This window comes from Telopea speciosissima, chromosome 1 (assembly GCF_018873765.1).
Source record: "Telopea speciosissima isolate NSW1024214 ecotype Mountain lineage chromosome 1, Tspe_v1, whole genome shotgun sequence".
Lineage (NCBI taxonomy): Eukaryota > Viridiplantae > Streptophyta > Magnoliopsida > Proteales > Proteaceae > Telopea > Telopea speciosissima.
In genome coordinates this window covers 62,262-80,634 of record NC_057916.1, presented here as the reverse complement: position 1 = coordinate 80,634, position 18,373 = coordinate 62,262, and the positions used below count along the sequence as shown (strand labels likewise).

The window sequence follows — 18,373 nt, the reverse complement described above, 5'->3', positions numbered from 1 at the left end:
CTTTCCAAAACAAAAAAGTGAAGTGAATTGCTTCACTCTTTATATTGACGAATAAAAGGACTCTTGATTTATTTATTGATTCAGTTCTGCCTCTGAACAGAAAATTTCCTCTTCTGAGCTCGGAGAGAATGATGCGAGCAGAGCATTTGATAGAGGAAGACGACGAGAGAAGAGGGTTAGAAGAAGAAGAAGACGAAGAAGCGCAGGTGTTGGGGCGGTCGTTCTTCTCCTCGTCCTCGTTTTGCCTGCTCACTCTGCCGCTTGGGTTGTCGGCGTCCACCTTTTGTATGGAGAAGGCAGTATGCAGCCACGGGCTGTTCATGATGGCTCCAAACCTGTGGGACCCATCAACCAAGACCCTCCAGCGCCCCTTGCGCCTCTCTGACGGCACCACCTCCCTCCCAGTCCGCATCTCTCATCCCCCCAACTTCGCTTCTCTCCACGTCATTGTTTTCGGCGCCGATTCCCTGTCCCTTGACGATCGGCGGGCGGTGCTGGTACCGTAGCTTATTAACTAATTTCTTAACTAATTACCTATCTCAACACATACCTTACAAAGAGAAAAGGAAAACAAATGCTCTATCATTTTTGTGTATTTATCTAGGGTTTATTAATAACAAAAACAAGAAGGAAATGTTGGTGATGGATTTCAGGCTCAGGTAGAACGCATGCTGCGGTTGTTGGACAAAGAAGAAAGGAACGTGCGCGAGTTTCACAAAATCCACAAAGCAGCCAAGGAGGAAGGCTTTGGCAGAGTTTTTCGGTCCCCAACTCTGTTCGAAGATATGGTCAAGTGTATTCTTCTCTGCAACTGCCAGTGAGTAGAGTAACCCTTCTTTCTTTGCTTAACATATTTCTTAGTTTTGCTGTAACACTCGCGCACACACACACAAGCAAGCAGACTGCTTTAGGTTGGCTCGTTGAGAGGGTGCTTTTTCCCTGCTCCTACTCGCTGCAGTAATACCTTAGATGGGTTTATCATTTGCTCTCTGGTTTCTGCCATTTTGACTTTTGTCGTTTCATAATTTTAATCTGTGTGCCCAGTAAGTTTAGTGAAGAGGCAGCAGGATAGGTATTAATAACTGTGGTAGAATGAAACCAAAGAATTGAGATATAGGACTTAACTTTAGACTCCACCAAAATGCTTGTAGTGACTATGAACAGTAGGAGAGACAAACACATGATCAACAACAACAAACAACAAACTGTCAAACTCAGTCTTATCCCAACTAAATGGGGTCGGCTACATGGATCCTTGCCCTCCAATCAGCTCTATTCAAGGTTATACTTAATACAAGGCCTAAGCTATGCATATCTTTCCTCGCTGCTTTTCCTAGGGTCATTTTAGGCCTGCCCCTAGCTCTTTTAGTTCCTTCAATCTGACTGAAATTACTCTACTTAGTTTATCTATGTGATGCTTCGTCATTGTTCAACACTCTGTTCCATACATCATAGCAGTCGCATGCTTGTCCTATAAAATTTTCCTTTAAGCTTTAAAGGAATACATCGATCGCACAACACTCCAGACGCACCTCTCTACTTCATCCAACTACAATCTTAAGAATTGTTATAAAATTGAAGGCAGGCTGAGGTGTGCCAGTAGTCACTCTCCTTAAGATCGTAATTACCCCCTTTAGTGCAAACCGGGCTTTTGCAAATTGACCTCCAAGAGACAACAGCCCAAGTAGACCCTACCAGTAGTTGTTGTACTCAATCCGTGTTGGGACTCTTAAGAGCAGTGCTCAACACGTCACAGAAAAGACTACCAAAGATTGTCAAAACAGCAAAGTGCAGAAGAAAAAATTTAAGGAGAAAGTTTGGAGAAAAAATGAGAGCAAGGGAGCATTCAAAAGATCATGTCCAACAGTCAAATTTGTGCTCGATAGAGGAAAGATGTCCTTGGACATGCCTATCCAAAACGCCCTAAGGGAGGTGACTCCCACCATTTTAATTCTAGTATTTGACCATTGCTAGTTGACCGCTTAGGGAGCCTGTTGATCAGCTCCTTCCAACTGTCATAAAGACCAAAAAGCGTTGCTCTTGGGGAACATCATTCGCCATCAACCGATTGACTGGGTGGTCAAGCACCTATCCTGACTAGTCGATTGCTTCGTCTTCCACTAGCTGGAAACCATGCACGTGAAGGAAAACTGTGTATGCAAGATGGGGGGAATCAAAACCTTTTGCAAATCAAAACATACATTGAGGTGTTTTTAATCTTAAACTCATTTTAAAAACCTTTATAATTCAGTAACTGCAATGGTTTCTTTCAGTTCATCTCGTTCCCTCCAGGTCAAATTCTTAGATGACTGAGAATCTTCATTTCAATTTTCTGGTCGCCAATATGGAGACAATTGAAATAATTTGTAGTATCTCCACATGATATTGTACCATCAACTGAAGGAAAAAATAAATAAATAAAAGTACTTCTTCGGATAGTGTATAAATAAGTCAATAATACATAGAGAATTAATGATTTGTCTCCCATTTTCTTCATGCTTTTTTGCATTTTTTAAATTTCTAAGTTCCGGATTATAGAGTAGTGATTGAGGCTCATGATTAGTTGCATGCTATTGGTTGGAATTGATTATTTTATTTCTTTGAAGGATTTCTGTAGGGTGGAGATTTCCAACGTAACCCATAAACTGAACAGTAACTGACATGATGTGAACAAATTTTGGTTGACCACAATCATATTTGGATTGACACAACTAAAATGTTTCTAAGACAGATTTGGTTAGCTTTGGATTGAGGGTGGGTAACCCATTCAATCACCTAACCCAATTATTATTTTTTTGGAAAGCTTCATAAATTTCATTAGGATGAAAAATGCAATATAGCATTACAGTAAAGAGTACAGACCTGCAACCTGCAACCTGCATGCTACCAGAATTTCTACACTATTCTAAGCTTACAAATAGGTTACATAACAACCAATCTGGAGTCTGGACATTGATCAATCTATACTTGTTTATTGTGAAAGTGCATAGCGTGATTTGTTATAGTACAAGCTCCAAGGCTGAAGTCTCTTATCGATATACTTAAACATAAACTTTGAAAATATGCTCTGGATTTGGAGCAAAAGTTCCATGAGATCTCACGGCCATGTGCCTATATCCTGAGAGTTGAGGTAGTCTAACCAAGGATTAAAGTATCGATATTGCATATCGTATCGGTGGGGTGATTTTTAGAGACATATCGTATCGGATATATGCTAGATAGGCTAAAGATACGCGTGGAAATGGTCAAAATATGCATGGAAATACACTTTTGGAGAGAAAAAAAAAAAGTATAAATAAGCAATATATAACATGTATCATGCATAAACACTAAAATGGAGAACAACATATAACGAGACAAGTGCATTCAATTGAAATTGTTATAAAAGATGAGGTTTCGTAGTTCTTACATGTAGTAATAGTCTATTGCCATGAAGAGTGTCAAGGTGGTTTAAACTTATATGTGGAAGGGCCTTCAGGAATAGGAGCGACTAGGATGATGTTGTGCAACATGATGAACAGTTTCCATTTTTTATTGAAATTTCATGAATCTGAATACAAATCCTTGCAATAAATGTACTTTGATGCTATGGTTTACTAATTTTTACCCAAATCCTTGGATTTATAGCAAAAAGAAGAAAAAAAAATGTACAACAACAACAAACTCAGCCTTATCCCAACTTAATGGGGCCAGCTACATGGATCCAAACAAAACAGAGTAGGGAAGACTAAAGGTTAGCCAAAAAAGGGGAATGAAGAGGTGGGGAAGGGATGGTAAAAGAGATGGGAAATGCAAACTGGAGAATGGCAAATGAAATAAGGAAAAATAAAAAAGAAAGAAAAAAAAACAATGGAAAATAAAAGATGAAAGTAAGAGGAAAGAAGCACAACCCAGCAAGTGAGGAGAATCTCAGGAGAATCTCAGCTAAATGGGGTCTGCTACATGGAACCTTGCCCTCTAATAAGCTCTATCCGAGGTCATGATTTAACCAAGAAAATAAGTTCTATGAAACTTTTTTGAGAACTTCTGCTTCAGTCTTTGATTTTGTGACGTGAATGATCGAAAGAAGTGTTTATTGGTTGGATCTAAGTCTTATTTGATGCTTGAATGTAAACCCAAGTCAAAAAATTGGAGGAAAAAGAGGTTGAGAGCTAGAATTTTGGAGTCTTGGGTGAGTATTTCTGCCTTCAAAACTCATTTTCGAGTTCTGGAATTTGCACACGAGGGTTTTAATGGTTGTATCGAGCCGCGTTGCAAAGTATTGACCGTATCGCAAAGTACCGAGCCTTATTGGCCGATACGTTAACGATACATACCGATACTTTTTTTTTTCCCCCCAAACCCTCGAAATCGACGTATTGGTAAGTATCGGTAATGTAGTGATAGTATCATACCATATCGAGCCATATTGGCCAATTAAGTGCGATACTTTCGATACATAATATTTTGAAAAAAAATGATATCTATTTGCACTGTATCATATCGATACCTTGCGATACCGATATGTATTGGCCGATACGATACAATACGATATGATGCGATACTTTAAACCATGCAATTAACACCATCTATTGATCCGATTGCACTTCAGTATTCTGTAGGCGGAGATCCAGATCTGTTGTAGCCCGCCCTTGACAGCTAGGGCTTCTGCTGCTTGAGGTGATTGAGCATTAATGCTGCTACTACCTGCTGCAACAAAGCAACTATTATATGAATGTGAATATGTGATAACCACCTAGTTGCCTCAGTTTTTGTGCCTTACTTGAAATCTCCATTTGTGTTGTGAACAATTGGTATTTGTGGTGGCACCCTGCTATATGGCAAGAACTATCCTTGCTGAGAGTGCTAACCTCACTGTCAAAATGAGCCAGTGATGCAGATCATAGGGAGGAGATTTGGAGGATATTCTAGAAGATCCAGAGGAGATTAGTGTGTGGAATTTATGTTAAGGATATTTCAGCTACTATGGGGATTGTGGGTTTCTTCACTTTGTGTCTTCTTACCTTTTGTTTTGTAGGATTGGATAGATATGCTACAATCCAATTTTCTACTTTTTATTTTGTAATTGTTGAGAATAGGAATAATGGCTTGTGACTTTGTGATCACGGCCTGTCTTTAGCTTTAATCTGTGAGACTGGGACTAACCTTTTTGTCATTATCATTCAAGGGACATAATCAGATACATTGATACCTTAATCCCTCTGTAGGTGGCCAAGGACTTTAACTATGGCTAGAGCACTTTGTGAACTTCAATTTGAATTAAAGTGTGGCTCTTTTAGATGCCTTGATGCCCAAGCTGATTCTTCGGATTCCAGGTTTTTAAGTTTAAATAAATAATCTGGTGAGTTCTTCTAGGTTCTAATTAGTTAATCAAGATTTTAGTTTTTTCAGAGCTGAAGTTGATCATTTCCTTCCAAAGATGCCTAAAGAAATGGAGTCGAATAAAAAACGTGGAGCACGTAAAGTTTATACAAGTTGGGCAAGCAAATTTGCGAGGAGTGAAACTGAGTTGGAAACAAATTTGAAGTTGAGCACTAATTATGATCAATCAAGACAGCATTTACAAAGTGAGGGGAAACTAAAAGCAACAATCGCCTCATCTTTGAAGGAATGCAACTCTAGTCAACTACTAATCACAAAGGATGAGGTATGCCCAATTTTGGACATTAATTTTCCAGGAGATGCAGCCTTTGACTCGATCTATAAAATAGGAAACTTCCCTAGCCCAAAAGAGATTGCAGGTCTTGATGAAGATTTTTTGGCAAAACGCTGCAACCTAGGATACAGAGCAAGTCGAATTTTGAAACTTGCTCAAAATATTATGGCTGGCACACTGGAACTAAGGGAACTTGAGGAAGTCTGCAATGGAGCTAGCCCATCCTGCTATGATAAAGTGGTTGAGCAGTTGAAGGAAATGAAGGGGTTTGGTCCATTTACTTGTGCCAATGTGCTCATGTGCATGGGTTTTTATGAAATCATTCCTACAGATACAGAAACCATTAGGCATTTAAAACAGGTTTGTGTTCTCTTTCTTTAACGAAGTCATTGTTTTCTGCTGTTATTTTGCTTGATATTATAATGTTATTTGTGAAGGTCCATGCAACGAAGTCCACCAGTAAGACAGTTCAAATAGATGTTGAAAAGATCTATGGGAAGTATGCACCATTCCAATTCTTGGCATACTGGTATTTATACCATTAAACTCCAAAGTTTCTCTTTAATCTGATTTTATAGTTTTATTACTCAACCTGTATATATATTCCCAATTTTCTTTTGGCTGCGTTTTTTTTATCAGGTCAGAGCTCTGGCACTTTTATGAAGAAAGGTTTGGGAAGCTAAGTGAAATGCCTCACTCTGATTATCAACTTATTACTGCTGGTAATATGAGAACAAAGCTAATTAATAAGTGGACTAGAACATTGTAATATTGAGATCTTCGGTTTAATTTTTGCCCCGAATATGTTAAGAGCATATTCTTTTCTTTGTTAATGTTTGCATATTAAACTATGTTGAACATTTGAATGTCTAGGATGGATTGGAAGATCCGATTACTATATGTGTGGTGGGCTAACCCTCAGTAGAATATAATCGAAGAGTTGGTATTCAAGGAAGTAACTATGGATAAGGCAAGAATTCTGATTTGCAATTTAGAATCAGAACCACGCAAGGAAGGATGATCTTAATAAACGTACCGTATCGAGAAGAGAGATGATACATTAAACTTGGAAATATTAAAGATATATGTAAAATACACTTTTGAAGCATAAAACACCATAAATAAACAATATGTAAAATATATCATGTGTAAAATAACACTCTTCCATTTTCAAATGGCCTGGACCAAGCACTCTTAACTTCTTGAAATTCCAATTTCCTTAATTCGGTTTGGAATTCTATTTAGGCCGAAAATCTTATGGTAAAAATTGTTGGCATCTCCCAAAAGCTAAAGAAGTGGAGTATAAATCAATCTGGGAGAATTGAGACCATCAAATTGGACCTACTGAACAAAATTCATCTTTTGGAATCTTATCACCCCTCTTCGTTACCTTACCCTTTGACTCCCTCAATGAGGCCTATCGTTCTTTCTGCTTGATCCTGGAAGTAGAAGAAGTGTTTTGGGCACAAAAATCAACACCAATATATTTTCGACAGGGACAGAAACACTCGGTTTTACTATTCCATGGCAAAAAAAAACTACCATTCCAATAGGGTTTGTTACATTAAAGATGGGGAGGGTAATTTGATTTCCAACGCCTCTAAAATGGCACAGTTGTTCGCTACCCACTTCAAGGAGGTACTGACCATCTCATCCCCTCTTGACCCTGGTTTTGTGGAATGCTTATTCAGCCCACTTCATGACCATAATCTCATCTCCCGCCTCACAAACCTTCCCTTGGTTGAGGAGATTAAGGATGCGGTTTTCTGCATTGGTGCACTAAAAGCACCAGGGATTGATGGTCTTTCTGCTGGTTTCTACCAACACTGCTAGGACATTATAAAAGAGGATATAGTTCGGTTTGTCCATAATTTCTTTAGGTCCTCCTCTCTTCCCTTCGGTATCAATCATACTCTCCTCACCGTCGTGCCAAACAAATTTGTGGCTTGTAAAGTCGAGGATTTCAGACTCATAAGCTTTTGTAATGTCTCATACAAAATCCTAACTAAGATCTTGGCCAACAGATTAAAACCGTTACTCCTCGATATTATCTCCGCCGCTGAATCAGCTTTTATTAAGGGGCGTCAAATCACTGATAACATTATTGTTGCTCATGAAATCTTTCATTTCTTAAGGAAAAAGAAAAAGGGGAAAGTTGGGGACATGGCTTTAAAAATTCACATGTCTAAAGCCTATGATAGAATTGAATGGAACTTCCTCCTTTCCCTGTTCTCCTTCCTTGGGTTCAATCAATCTTGGTGCGATCGTATTTCCACTATTCTCAAATGTTCCTTTTCCATCAAGTTGGAGGGAAGTGTTTTTGAACTCTTCAAACCTTCTAGGGGGCTTCGATAGGGGTGTCCTCTAAGTCCCTAATTGTTTGTCCTCATTGTGGAATGTCTATCTAGGCTCCTCCACACATATAGGGGTCTGAATTTATTCAAAGGAATAAAAATTTCTCGTCAGGCACCGAAAATCACCCACCTTCTTTTTGCCAACGATACACTCCTCTTTTGTAGAGCTACCCTCGAAGATGTCAACACCCTTAAGGCTATTCTCAACCTCTTTGAATCACTTTCTGGGCAACAACTAAACATGTCCAAAAGTGGGGTATTTTTTAGTAAGAATACGCCTGATTCCTTGAAGAGAGAAATTTGTAGTTCTCTTGATGTTGTTGAAATGGAGGATAACTCTAAGTATCTTGTAACATCCCTTTTCCCTCACCGATCCAAGAAACATACACTCTCCCTCTTAGTTGGTCGAGTTCAGAGTAGACTTTCCTCCTGGAAGGGTAATCTTCTTTCACAAGTTGGAAGAGCAGTTCTTGTAAAAATTGTCCTCAATTCAATCCCAACTCACCAAATGTCTTGCTTCCTTTTCCCCAAATCCATATGTAGCCAACTTGACTCCTTAAGTTCAAATTTTTGGAAGGGACATTTGAAGGATCATAAATGCTTCTCTTCGATCTCTTGGAGTAATGTTTGCAAAAATTAAAAGGATGGAGGGTTGGGACTCCGTTCGCACTGGTACCACAACCAAGCACTCATCCTTAAGCTGGCCTGGAGACTTATTACCTCCCCGGACACTCTTTGGGCCAGGATCCTTAAAGCAAAGTATTTTGCTTCAACTTCTATTCTTAACCCTCATGCCAGACTTTGATCAGGGTCATGGACTTGGAATAGTATTAGGGCTATATTACCTTCCTTCAGGAAAATGATCAGATGGAGGGTGGGAACTGAAACCAAAATAAACATTTGGAATGACTCTTGGATACCTCTTCTAAACACTAATGGTACCCCACCGGCAACCCACACCCAAAACCCAAACTTTTCACTTGTAAGCGAACTTCTCTGCAACTGCACTTGGAATGCACCCCTTATCCGCTCCCTCTTCCCTCACACCACATGCCAAGCCATCTTATCTATACCCCCATCTCTCCATCCACATGAAGACCAAATCTTTGCCCATATTTCCAAGTCTGGTCGATTCTCCTCCAAAATCGCTGCAAACTTTGTCTGTTCTAACTTTTCTACAAGTTACCACCACAATTCCATTTGGTCTAGGATCTGGAAACTCAAAATCCATCTTAAATTCAAACTTTTTATTTGGAAAGTTCTTAAGGAGGGTGTGTCAACACGGAACAAATTCAAGTGGGTACATATCTCTTCTACCTTCTGTCCCATTTTTTATGAGGGACTCGAAACTCCTTGGCATATTTTCCTATCGTTCCCCTTATTAAAAAGAATCTGGGCTGCGAGGCCATTGCGAATCCGCACGGAGTTCTTACAAGGAAACAATATCTTGGATGTGTTCTCCACAATAATCTTTGATCCAACCTTAACTAAATCTGATGGAGACAGGTTTCTTAGTATTGCCAGCATTACTCTCCTAAATCTGATGGAGATAGGTTTCTTAGTATTGCCAGCATCACTCTTCATTTCATCTGGCGAAGCAGGAATGGTGTCATCTTCCATGGCAGGAAATTCTGCCCCGACCATATCAATGAAGAATATCTTTACTTGGATTGAGGATAGCAAAGTCCTCTTGGATGGGAATTGCAATACTTTGGACTGCCACAAGGAGGATAAAGTACTTGAGGTTTTCAGTCTAGGCATTGAATACTACCTTAACCAGTGTCCAGAGAACCATGAACTAATCATTTCCGATGGCAACTTTGATACATCCACAAAAAAGGGAGGATGGGGATCTTTTATCTTTCACGATAATGAAAATTTTGCCTACTGTATGAACTCTGGATATGCAGGGACAGCTTAGGAAACGAAACTTAGAGGAGTCAAAGAAGGGATCAAAAGGGCTTTAATGACGGACTGTAAGAACTTAATGATCTGAACTGACTCAATGGAGGTGAAAAATTGGTTGACGGATCAAGAAATGTATCCATGGCCTTGGGAGTTATTTTATTTACTCTTTGATATCAATTCTCTTCTTCTGTCTTTTTGGAATGTAACAATCACTAAACAATCTAGAAGTGTAATCTTACCTGCTCATAGAATAGCTATGCAGGCTAGACTATCTAACTTTGATGTAGGTTGTATGTTGAACTACTTTTAGTAATTCTGAAGTTTATTTTTCATCCAAAAAAAAAAAACAATGAGACAATTGCATTCAATGGATTATGTATAAAACATGAGGCTTTTAAAATATTCTAATATCATAGAATTGTGGGTTGGTTCAAACTCAAAGGAGTAAGAGTTCTTAGGTAAAGGGACTTCCGGGAGGTTGGTGGTTAGTCTTACCTTTCTGACTATAGCAACTAGAACCAAAAGCCCATGGTTTTGGCTGAGCACCATGGTCCTCATCTAGGTTGCATGATTGTATCTTTCTTTGTATGTGAATTGCAACCCAACATACGACTCTGAAATCCCACCATCATCATCATTATCCGGTTGGGTTCCTCCATACTAAACACCAATTCCTCCTAACATCATCTGTTAGTGGGTGTGGCCCATATGCCACATCAGCTCACATTTACACTACTTTGAGTTATTATTTTTAGATAATTAATACTTATGGTTGGGATAGTCATGGGACAAGTGGCGTAAGGAAGGTGGTAGCTATGAAACTACCATGGAATCACTCCCCCATATTAAAGAGAACAATAGTTGTTAGTTACATGAAGTTACTCTCTTTTATTAAAGAGAGTAATGGTGACTAGTTATGTGAGATTACTTTCTCCTTTATTAAAGAGACTAATGTAACTATTGAGTTATTCTCGTTTATTTTGGTTGAATGAGTGTTCATAAACAGTTGAATTATTCTCCTTGATAGGAGGGAGTAATAGGACGGTTCAAGAGAGAGACCTGGTTTGGGCTATAAATATGGAGGAGAATCCTATCTAGCTCTATCATTGTCTAAGAGACCAACAAACCAGAAAGCCCTCTTATGTTAAGATTTTCTAAGTTTTCCCAATGTTGAATAGCGAGATGGCGGGACTGGGAGCAAGCGACAAGGGTAGGTCCAATTGAATTTCCGCATATGTTTGGACTCAATTATACCATGTTACTTGTTGTATTTCTAACATTTGGTATCAGAGTAGGACTCCCACCCGTTGTTCAGCTTGGCCGAGAAAGTGTTTATACACATGGTCAATTATAAAGTTGTCATTTTATTTTGTCGTGCCTTGTTTTGCCCGCACCCATGATGGCATGACAACCATTTTTAAGACTGGCAAACCATGCACAATAGCCACAACAAAAGTGGATGCAGCCTTGTGAAAAGGCAATTCTTTTGCTGGCCGATTAATATTTTAAATTAGAATTGGCAACTTTGGTTCTGGTATCATTGATGTTTTAGTGAACATAGAAATTATTAATGATATAGAAATATATTATTGATTGAACTATAATAATGAGAAACCATGATGGTGAATATAGATTTATATTAATGATAGACAAAAATTGTGATCAATGCTACATTTAAAAATAAAAAAAAAAAAAAAAAACTAAAGTGGTTTTAGAAACTCGTTGTTTATAAAATATTAAATTCAAAATTTGTTTTGAAATACTTTTATAAACAACTAGTTTTTGGATTTTGCTATCTTGCACAAGGAACATGGGTGCTAACATACACTGGGCCCACATGCTAACATGCACCACCATTGGGAGGATATTTCCCATGCTACTGTTTTGTTCAAGTTTGCCTAGCCCTTTTGTGAAAAGAATTCTAAGCCATGTTTGTTCTGATATGAAAATAAAGTTTTGCTTGGATTCTGTATTTTGTTAAGGCTAAATTGGAATTTGCCTTCTACATTGGTTTCGTTGTTTTGGGCCCTATCTAAATTGCTCATTGGACACAATATTTTGAACCAATATAAACTCAATTGTGTGACATATTCATATGACACTTTAAGTTAAATTGAGTAAGATGCCAAATTTATAAAATTGTCCTTCAGTGGTCTCTAGGAGTTGTCACAGCACACTAAAGATCAAATTTTGACAATTATGAAAATATAAGGACTTGGTATCTAAAACTTATAACTAATATGTGAAAAAGAGCACAATCCCCACAGGGAAGTGTTAGTTTTCATGTATGAAGTTGGGATAAGATGGAATACTTAGAATCTTGATGGGGAATTCTTATGGCCCACAGGTACGGGGTTCTCCTATATAGATGTAAAATACCTTAGTCTTATTGATTAAGAACAAACTTTTGTCAATTACAATCAAGCCCACAGGAAGACTGTAGTTAACATTAGTTTGTGGCTGAAAATAACATGGATTATTTTAGCACTAATTTTAGTACGCCATGTAATTAAATATTGTTTAAATTTGTATGTATGCAGTTTTAATTGATAATCAATTCAGACTTCCTATGCTTACTGGTGATGACTTCGCCGATTGGAGAGAGAAAGCTCTCCTTACCCTGGAGTGTATGGACCTGGAGTTAGCAATCCGTGTAGATGAGCCTGCAGCTCTCACGGACTTCAGTACACCAGAAGAGAAGGCTCACTATGAACGCTGGGAAAGGTCTAAGCACCTCAGTCTGATGCTTATCAAAGCAAATGTAAGCAAAAGCATCAGAGGCTCAATACCTGATAATGGGAATGTAAAGGACTACCTAAAGGCTATTGAAGACCAGTTTGTGAGCTCTAAGAAGGCCCTGGCAAGCACCTTAATGGGACAACTTTGTTCTCTGAAATATAGTGGAGGCAAAGGAGTGCGTGAGCACATAATGAGGATGCGAGATATAGCAGCTCAGGTCAAGGCTATGCACATAAACATCTCGGAATCTTTCCTTGTGCACTTTGTTCTCAACTCTCTGCCGAAGGAATATGGATCCTTCAAAGTCTCCTATAACACACAAAAGGGGAAATGGTCAATCAATGAATTATTGACTATGTGTGTTCAAGAAGAGGAGAGGCTGAGATCTGAGAAAGTGGAAAGTGCACACCTGACAACCTATGAGAAAGGACAGTCTAGTAAATCTCCGCTTAAAAAGAAAGAAAGAAAGCCTATGAAGAAACAAGGCAAAAAGGAACCCAAATGCTTCTTTCGCAAAAAGAGAGGTCATTTTAAGAAGGATTGTCTAGAATTCAAGGGATGGCAGGAGAAGAAAGGTATGTTATTTAGTTATGTTTGCTTTGAAAATAAGTTGGTTGATTTCAATCATAATTGGTGGATTGATTCAGGTTGCACAATCCATATTGCCAATACCTTGCAGGGATTCTAGAGACAAGGCCTCCTAAGGGAAATGAGACTCGTGTGCACTCCGAAAATAGGGTGCGATCTCAGGTGGAGGCTATTGGTGTCTATAGACTTATTCTGCAGACTGGTCATATCCTGGATCTGGAGAGGACCTTTTATATTTTGTCATTCACAAGAAATTTAGTATCTATATCACAATTAGCACATCAAGGTTACGTGTTTAATTTTGATGGAATAAATTTAACCTTGTTTAAATACAGTGTTATTGTTGGTACAGGATTATTGGTTGATGGTTTATACCTCTTAAGTTTAGATCCTAGTTTTGAAAGTAATTTACTTACTTCAAATAGTAGTATTGACACTAAACGAAATATGATTGATGATAATTCTTCCAAATTGTGGCACCAAAGATTGGGTCATATCTCACAAGATAGACTCAAGAGGTTAGTAAAAGATGGAATTCTTAAAACTCTAAATTTTACTGACTTTGGTGTTTGTGTGGATTGCATCAAAGGAAAGCAAACCAACAAAACCAAGAAGGGTGCTAATAGAAGTTCTGAGACGCTAGAGATCATACACACGGATATCTGTGGATCGTTTGCCACACCTTGTCTGAATGGTCAGAGATACTTCATCTCATTTATTGATGACCATACGAGGTTTATGTACCTCTATCTTTTAGTTCATAAAGATGAGGCACTAGAGGCCTTTAAGAATTATAAGGTAGAAGTAGAGAAACAAACCGATAAAATAATTAAAATTGTACGTTTAGACAGAGGTGGTGAATATTATGGGAGGTACACAAATTCTGGACAAAAACCTGGTCCATTTGCTAAATTCCTTCAAGAGCAAGGTATAGTACCACAGTACACCATGCCTGGGTCTCCAAACCAAAACGGCATAGCTGAAAGAAGGAATAGAACACTTATGGAAATGGTTAGAAGTATGATCAGCAATTCAAATCTAGCCTTAACCTTATGAAGCGAAGCCCTAAAAATGGCAGTGTATATACTGAACAGGGTACCATCAAAGGTTATTCCAAAGACTCCTTTTAAGCTCTAGAAAGGATGGAAACCAAGTTTAGGACATACACGAGTATGGGGTTGTCCAGCCGAAGTGAGGGTAAATAACCCACATGAAGGAAAACTGGACATGAGAACAGTCAGTGGTTTTTTCATTGGCTACGCTGAAAGTCAAAGGGTTATAGATTTTATTGCCCATCCCATGCGCTTACCATTGTAGAATCTAAGAATGTAAGATTTTTGGAGGATGGCAACATCAGTGGGAGTACACAGTCGAGGAATGTGGAGTTTAATGAACTACCTATTCCAACAACTTTTTCCACATCTGAGAGTGAAGGGTACATACCCTTTATTCCTTTTAATGAGGGATCATCTAGTGGATCAGTACCTCGTCAAAATGAAATTGTTGCCGAGCCTGTTGTTCAGGCTGAGCCTATTGTTCAACATGAAAATACAAATATTGAACAACCAGTTTTAAGAAGATCCTCGAGGGAAAAGAAATCAGCAATACCTTTGGAATATCTTGTCTATCTCCAAGAGTATGAGGGTGGAGTTGGAACTCAAGTACATCCAATCTCATACTCACAAGCCATGAATAGTCAAGACTCTAACTTATGGCTTAATGCCATGAAAGAAGAAATGGAGTCTATGGCTAAAAACCAAGTCTGGGAACTTGTTGAGTTGCCTGAGGGTGCATCTACAGTTGGATGCAAATGGGTTTTCAAAACCAAAAGGGACCCCAATGGTAACATTGAGAGATACAAGGCTCGACTTGTGGCAAAAGGATATAATCAAAGAGAAAATATTGATTATAAAGAAACCTTTTCACCGGTTTGGAGAAAAGATTCTTTTCGAATCGTTATGGCACTTGTAGCTCACTTTGATCTTGAGCTACATCATATGGATGTAAAAACAGCTTTCTTAAATGGAAACCTTTTGGAGGAGGTTTACATGGATCAACCAGAAGGTTTTTCGTCGAACAAGAGAGATCATTTGATCTGTAAGCTCAAAAGGTCCATATATGGGTTGAAACAAGCTTCCCGACAATGGTACTTGAAATTTGACCATACGATTACCACATTTGGATTCGTGGAGAATCGTGCATATCAATGCATCTACTTCAAGACCAAAGGAAATCATTTCATCATTTTGATACTATATGTGGACGACATACTTCTAGCTAGCAGTGATCTTGGCTTGTTACATGAGACGAAGCAATTTCTGACTCGTCATTTCGATACGAAGGACATGGGTGAAGCCTTCTATGTTTTAGGCATAGAGATTCACCGGGATAGGTCTAAGAAGATCTTAGGATTGTCGCAACGAGGATATATCGAAAAGATATTAGAACGTTTCAGAATGAGGAATTGTTCGTCAAGTGTAGCACCAATTGTGAAGGGTGACAGACTTAGTCTAGAACAATGCCCGAAGAATGTCTTAGAAGAACAATTGATGCAAAACATCCCATATGCATCTACAGTTGGCAGTTTGATGTATGCACAGGTCTGTACTAGGCCCGACATCGCCTTTGCAGTGGGAGTTCTAGGAAGGTTCCAAAAGAACCCTGGTATGCCACATTGGACAGCAGCAAAGAAAGTGCTCAAATACCTTCAAGGCACCAAGGATCATATGCTGACATATAGGCATGTTGATAACTTGGAGCTAGTTGGATATTCAGATTTGGACTATGCTAGGTGTGGAGATACAAGAAAGTCGACATGAGGATGCATCTTTCTGCTAGCTGGCGGAGCAGTATCCTGGAAAAGTGTTAAGCAGCCAAAGACTGCATCCTCTACTATGGAAGCAGAGGTGGTGGCGTGCTATGAGGCTGTCTCTCAAGCTTCATGTCTACGACATTTTATTACAGATCTCAAGGTGGTTCAGTCTATCGAGAGGACGATACGGATCTTCTGTGATAATATTGCAGCCGTACGGTTCTCTAACAATACATGCTCTGTAAGTTGGTGTAGACACATGGAGATTAAGTATTTTGTTGTGAAAGAGGACATTAGGGATCATCGTGTTACAATAGAGCATATTGGTACTGAGGAGATGATTGCCGACCCATTCACAAAAGGGCTTCCACCCAAAGTATTTGTGGAGCATGTAGGTCACATGGGTCTCTGTAAATTTTCATGTACCTAATACCTTATCTTATGTGTATTGCAATGTTAAGTTGATGTATTCCCCTATTCGATAAATGTCATTCATGTATTTTACGCAAATTAAGTTGGAATGACATGTGCCTATTAGTTTTAAAAGGCAATTAAACTAACAAGGATTAATATGATTTAATTCTTAGTCACGTCACATAAAGAGTTCATTTTGAGAAAGGAAAACTCATTATAATACATGGAAGGAAGTGTTCTCATTAATGGACATGTACCGCCATGATTCGTGAGTTGAAAATTTTCATTTTGATAATCAGTTGTCCAAAAGTCATGATTGTGATTAATTGTATGGCCATACATTAGGTTTACCAACCAAAAGAATTGTTGCTCTGTGGCATCATGGTCCAAGTGGAGAATGTTAGTGGGTGTGGCCCATATGCCACATCAACTCACATTTACACTACTTTGAGTTATTATCTTTAGATAATTAATACTTATGGTTGGGATAGTCATGGAACAAGTGGCGTAAGGAAGGTGGTAGCTCTGAAACTACCATGGAATCACTCCCCGATATTAAAGAGAACAATAGTTGTTAGTTACATGAAGTTACTCTCTTTTATTAAAGAGAGTAATGGTGACTAGTTATGTGAGATTACTTTCTCCTTTATTAAAGAGACTAATGTAACTATTGAGTTATTCTCTTTTATTTTGGTTGAATGAGTGTTCATAAACCGTTGAATTATTCTCCTTGATAGGAGGGAGTAATAGGACGGTTCAAGAGAGAGACCTGGTTTGGGTTATAATTATGGAGGAGAATCCTATCTAGCTCTATCATTGTCTGAGAGACCAACAAACCAGAAGCCCTCTTGTGTTAAGATTTTCTAAGTTTTCCCAAGGTTGAATAGCGAGATGGCGGGACTGGGAGCAAACGACAAGGGTAGGTCCAATTGAATTTCCGCATATGTTTGGACTCAATTATACCATGTTACTTGTTGTATTTCTGACATCATCATCATCATCATTTGAGCTATTGTTGTTTAGGTCTTGTGGTTGTGTTGGTGATGGTGGTTGTATTTCATCTTCATCCATTTGTTAAATGATATTCTTCACAATTGAATCAAGTACAATTGTTCGCCAATCCTCAGTCTTCTGATCTATCACCAACACCCTATTAGTGTCCTTTTATCCATTTTCTAATTGGATCTTCTTTGCTAAAATGTGGTTGATGTTAATTGTGTCGATATCTACGTCCTCCCCTTCATTTTGTTCTAACTCAAGATTCTTCGTTCTTCAACTTCATGTTGTAGTGGATGCTCTTGCAAGGAGGGTTTTGTCCATTGCGAGGAAGACGTCATGGCCTATTTTTTATACTTGTTAATCTGAGCATTTTTAGCCAGTTCTCAGGAGTATATCTAGCTTTTCTGAATAAATTGGTTCTTTAACAGAAAAAAAAAGGTGGTTTCTAGATTAACAAGTCCAACACACGCTTCATGAACTTTGCGCGCGGCCTGGTATCTGCATAGCATGGCAGGATGGGGCAACTAAGGGTATCAATCTGGAACCAAAATCGTATACCGAAATCGAAACCGCCCGCGTAAAATCGTACCAAACTGCACCGTTGCAAAAATGGTACGGTACGGTATGGTCAAACGGTATTGACCATGGTACGGTACGGTAACGGTTTTTATGTTCATACCATCGGTATGTACCAAAATTGTACCGTAACCGTACCGTTTTGGGGTGTAAACATGTAAAAATGAAAAACAAAAGAGTATACACCATACAGTGATACACTAAATACTAATACTAATATGGCATTCTTTGATTTACCAAAAAAATATGGCATTCTTTGTTTTAAAGATCCCATATTTAGACCATTTTTAATACCATTTTTGTGAAAACTGATTTCATACCGTTTTT

The 18,373-nt window shown here is 38.6% G+C and overlaps 1 protein-coding gene across 2 annotated transcripts; it reads left to right on the top strand.

The window, feature by feature from the left end:
• Positions 1–103: 103 nt before the first annotated feature.
• LOC122648509 lies at positions 104–6,554 on the top strand. Of its 2 annotated transcripts, none has more exons than XM_043841726.1 (6): positions 104–497; positions 654–817; positions 5,208–5,315; positions 5,392–6,016; positions 6,094–6,185; positions 6,296–6,554. In XM_043841726.1, the coding sequence occupies exons 1-6, from the start codon at positions 129–131 to the stop codon at positions 6,423–6,425; spliced, it is 1,488 nt and encodes a 495-aa protein (XP_043697661.1). In that variant the 5' UTR covers positions 104–128; the 3' UTR covers positions 6,426–6,554. The 2 variants fall into 2 exon arrangements, with proteins under 2 accessions (XP_043697661.1, XP_043697654.1); XM_043841719.1 differs by having other exon boundaries at positions 5,383–6,016.
• The last annotated feature ends 11,819 nt before the right edge of the window (positions 6,555–18,373 follow it).

Bases quoted from the DNA above. Each gene is read 5' to 3' on its own strand.
- LOC122648509 (XM_043841719.1), top strand. From the start codon at position 129: ATGATGCGAGCAGAGCATTTGATAGAGGAAGACGACGAGAGAAGAGGG. The intron at 818-5,207 runs GTGAGTAGAGTA...ATCCCTCTGTAG, and splicing joins ATTCTTCTCTGCAACTGCCA to GTGGCCAAGGACTTTAACTA. The intron at 6,017-6,093 runs GTTTGTGTTCTC...TTATTTGTGAAG, and splicing joins CCATTAGGCATTTAAAACAG to GTCCATGCAACGAAGTCCAC.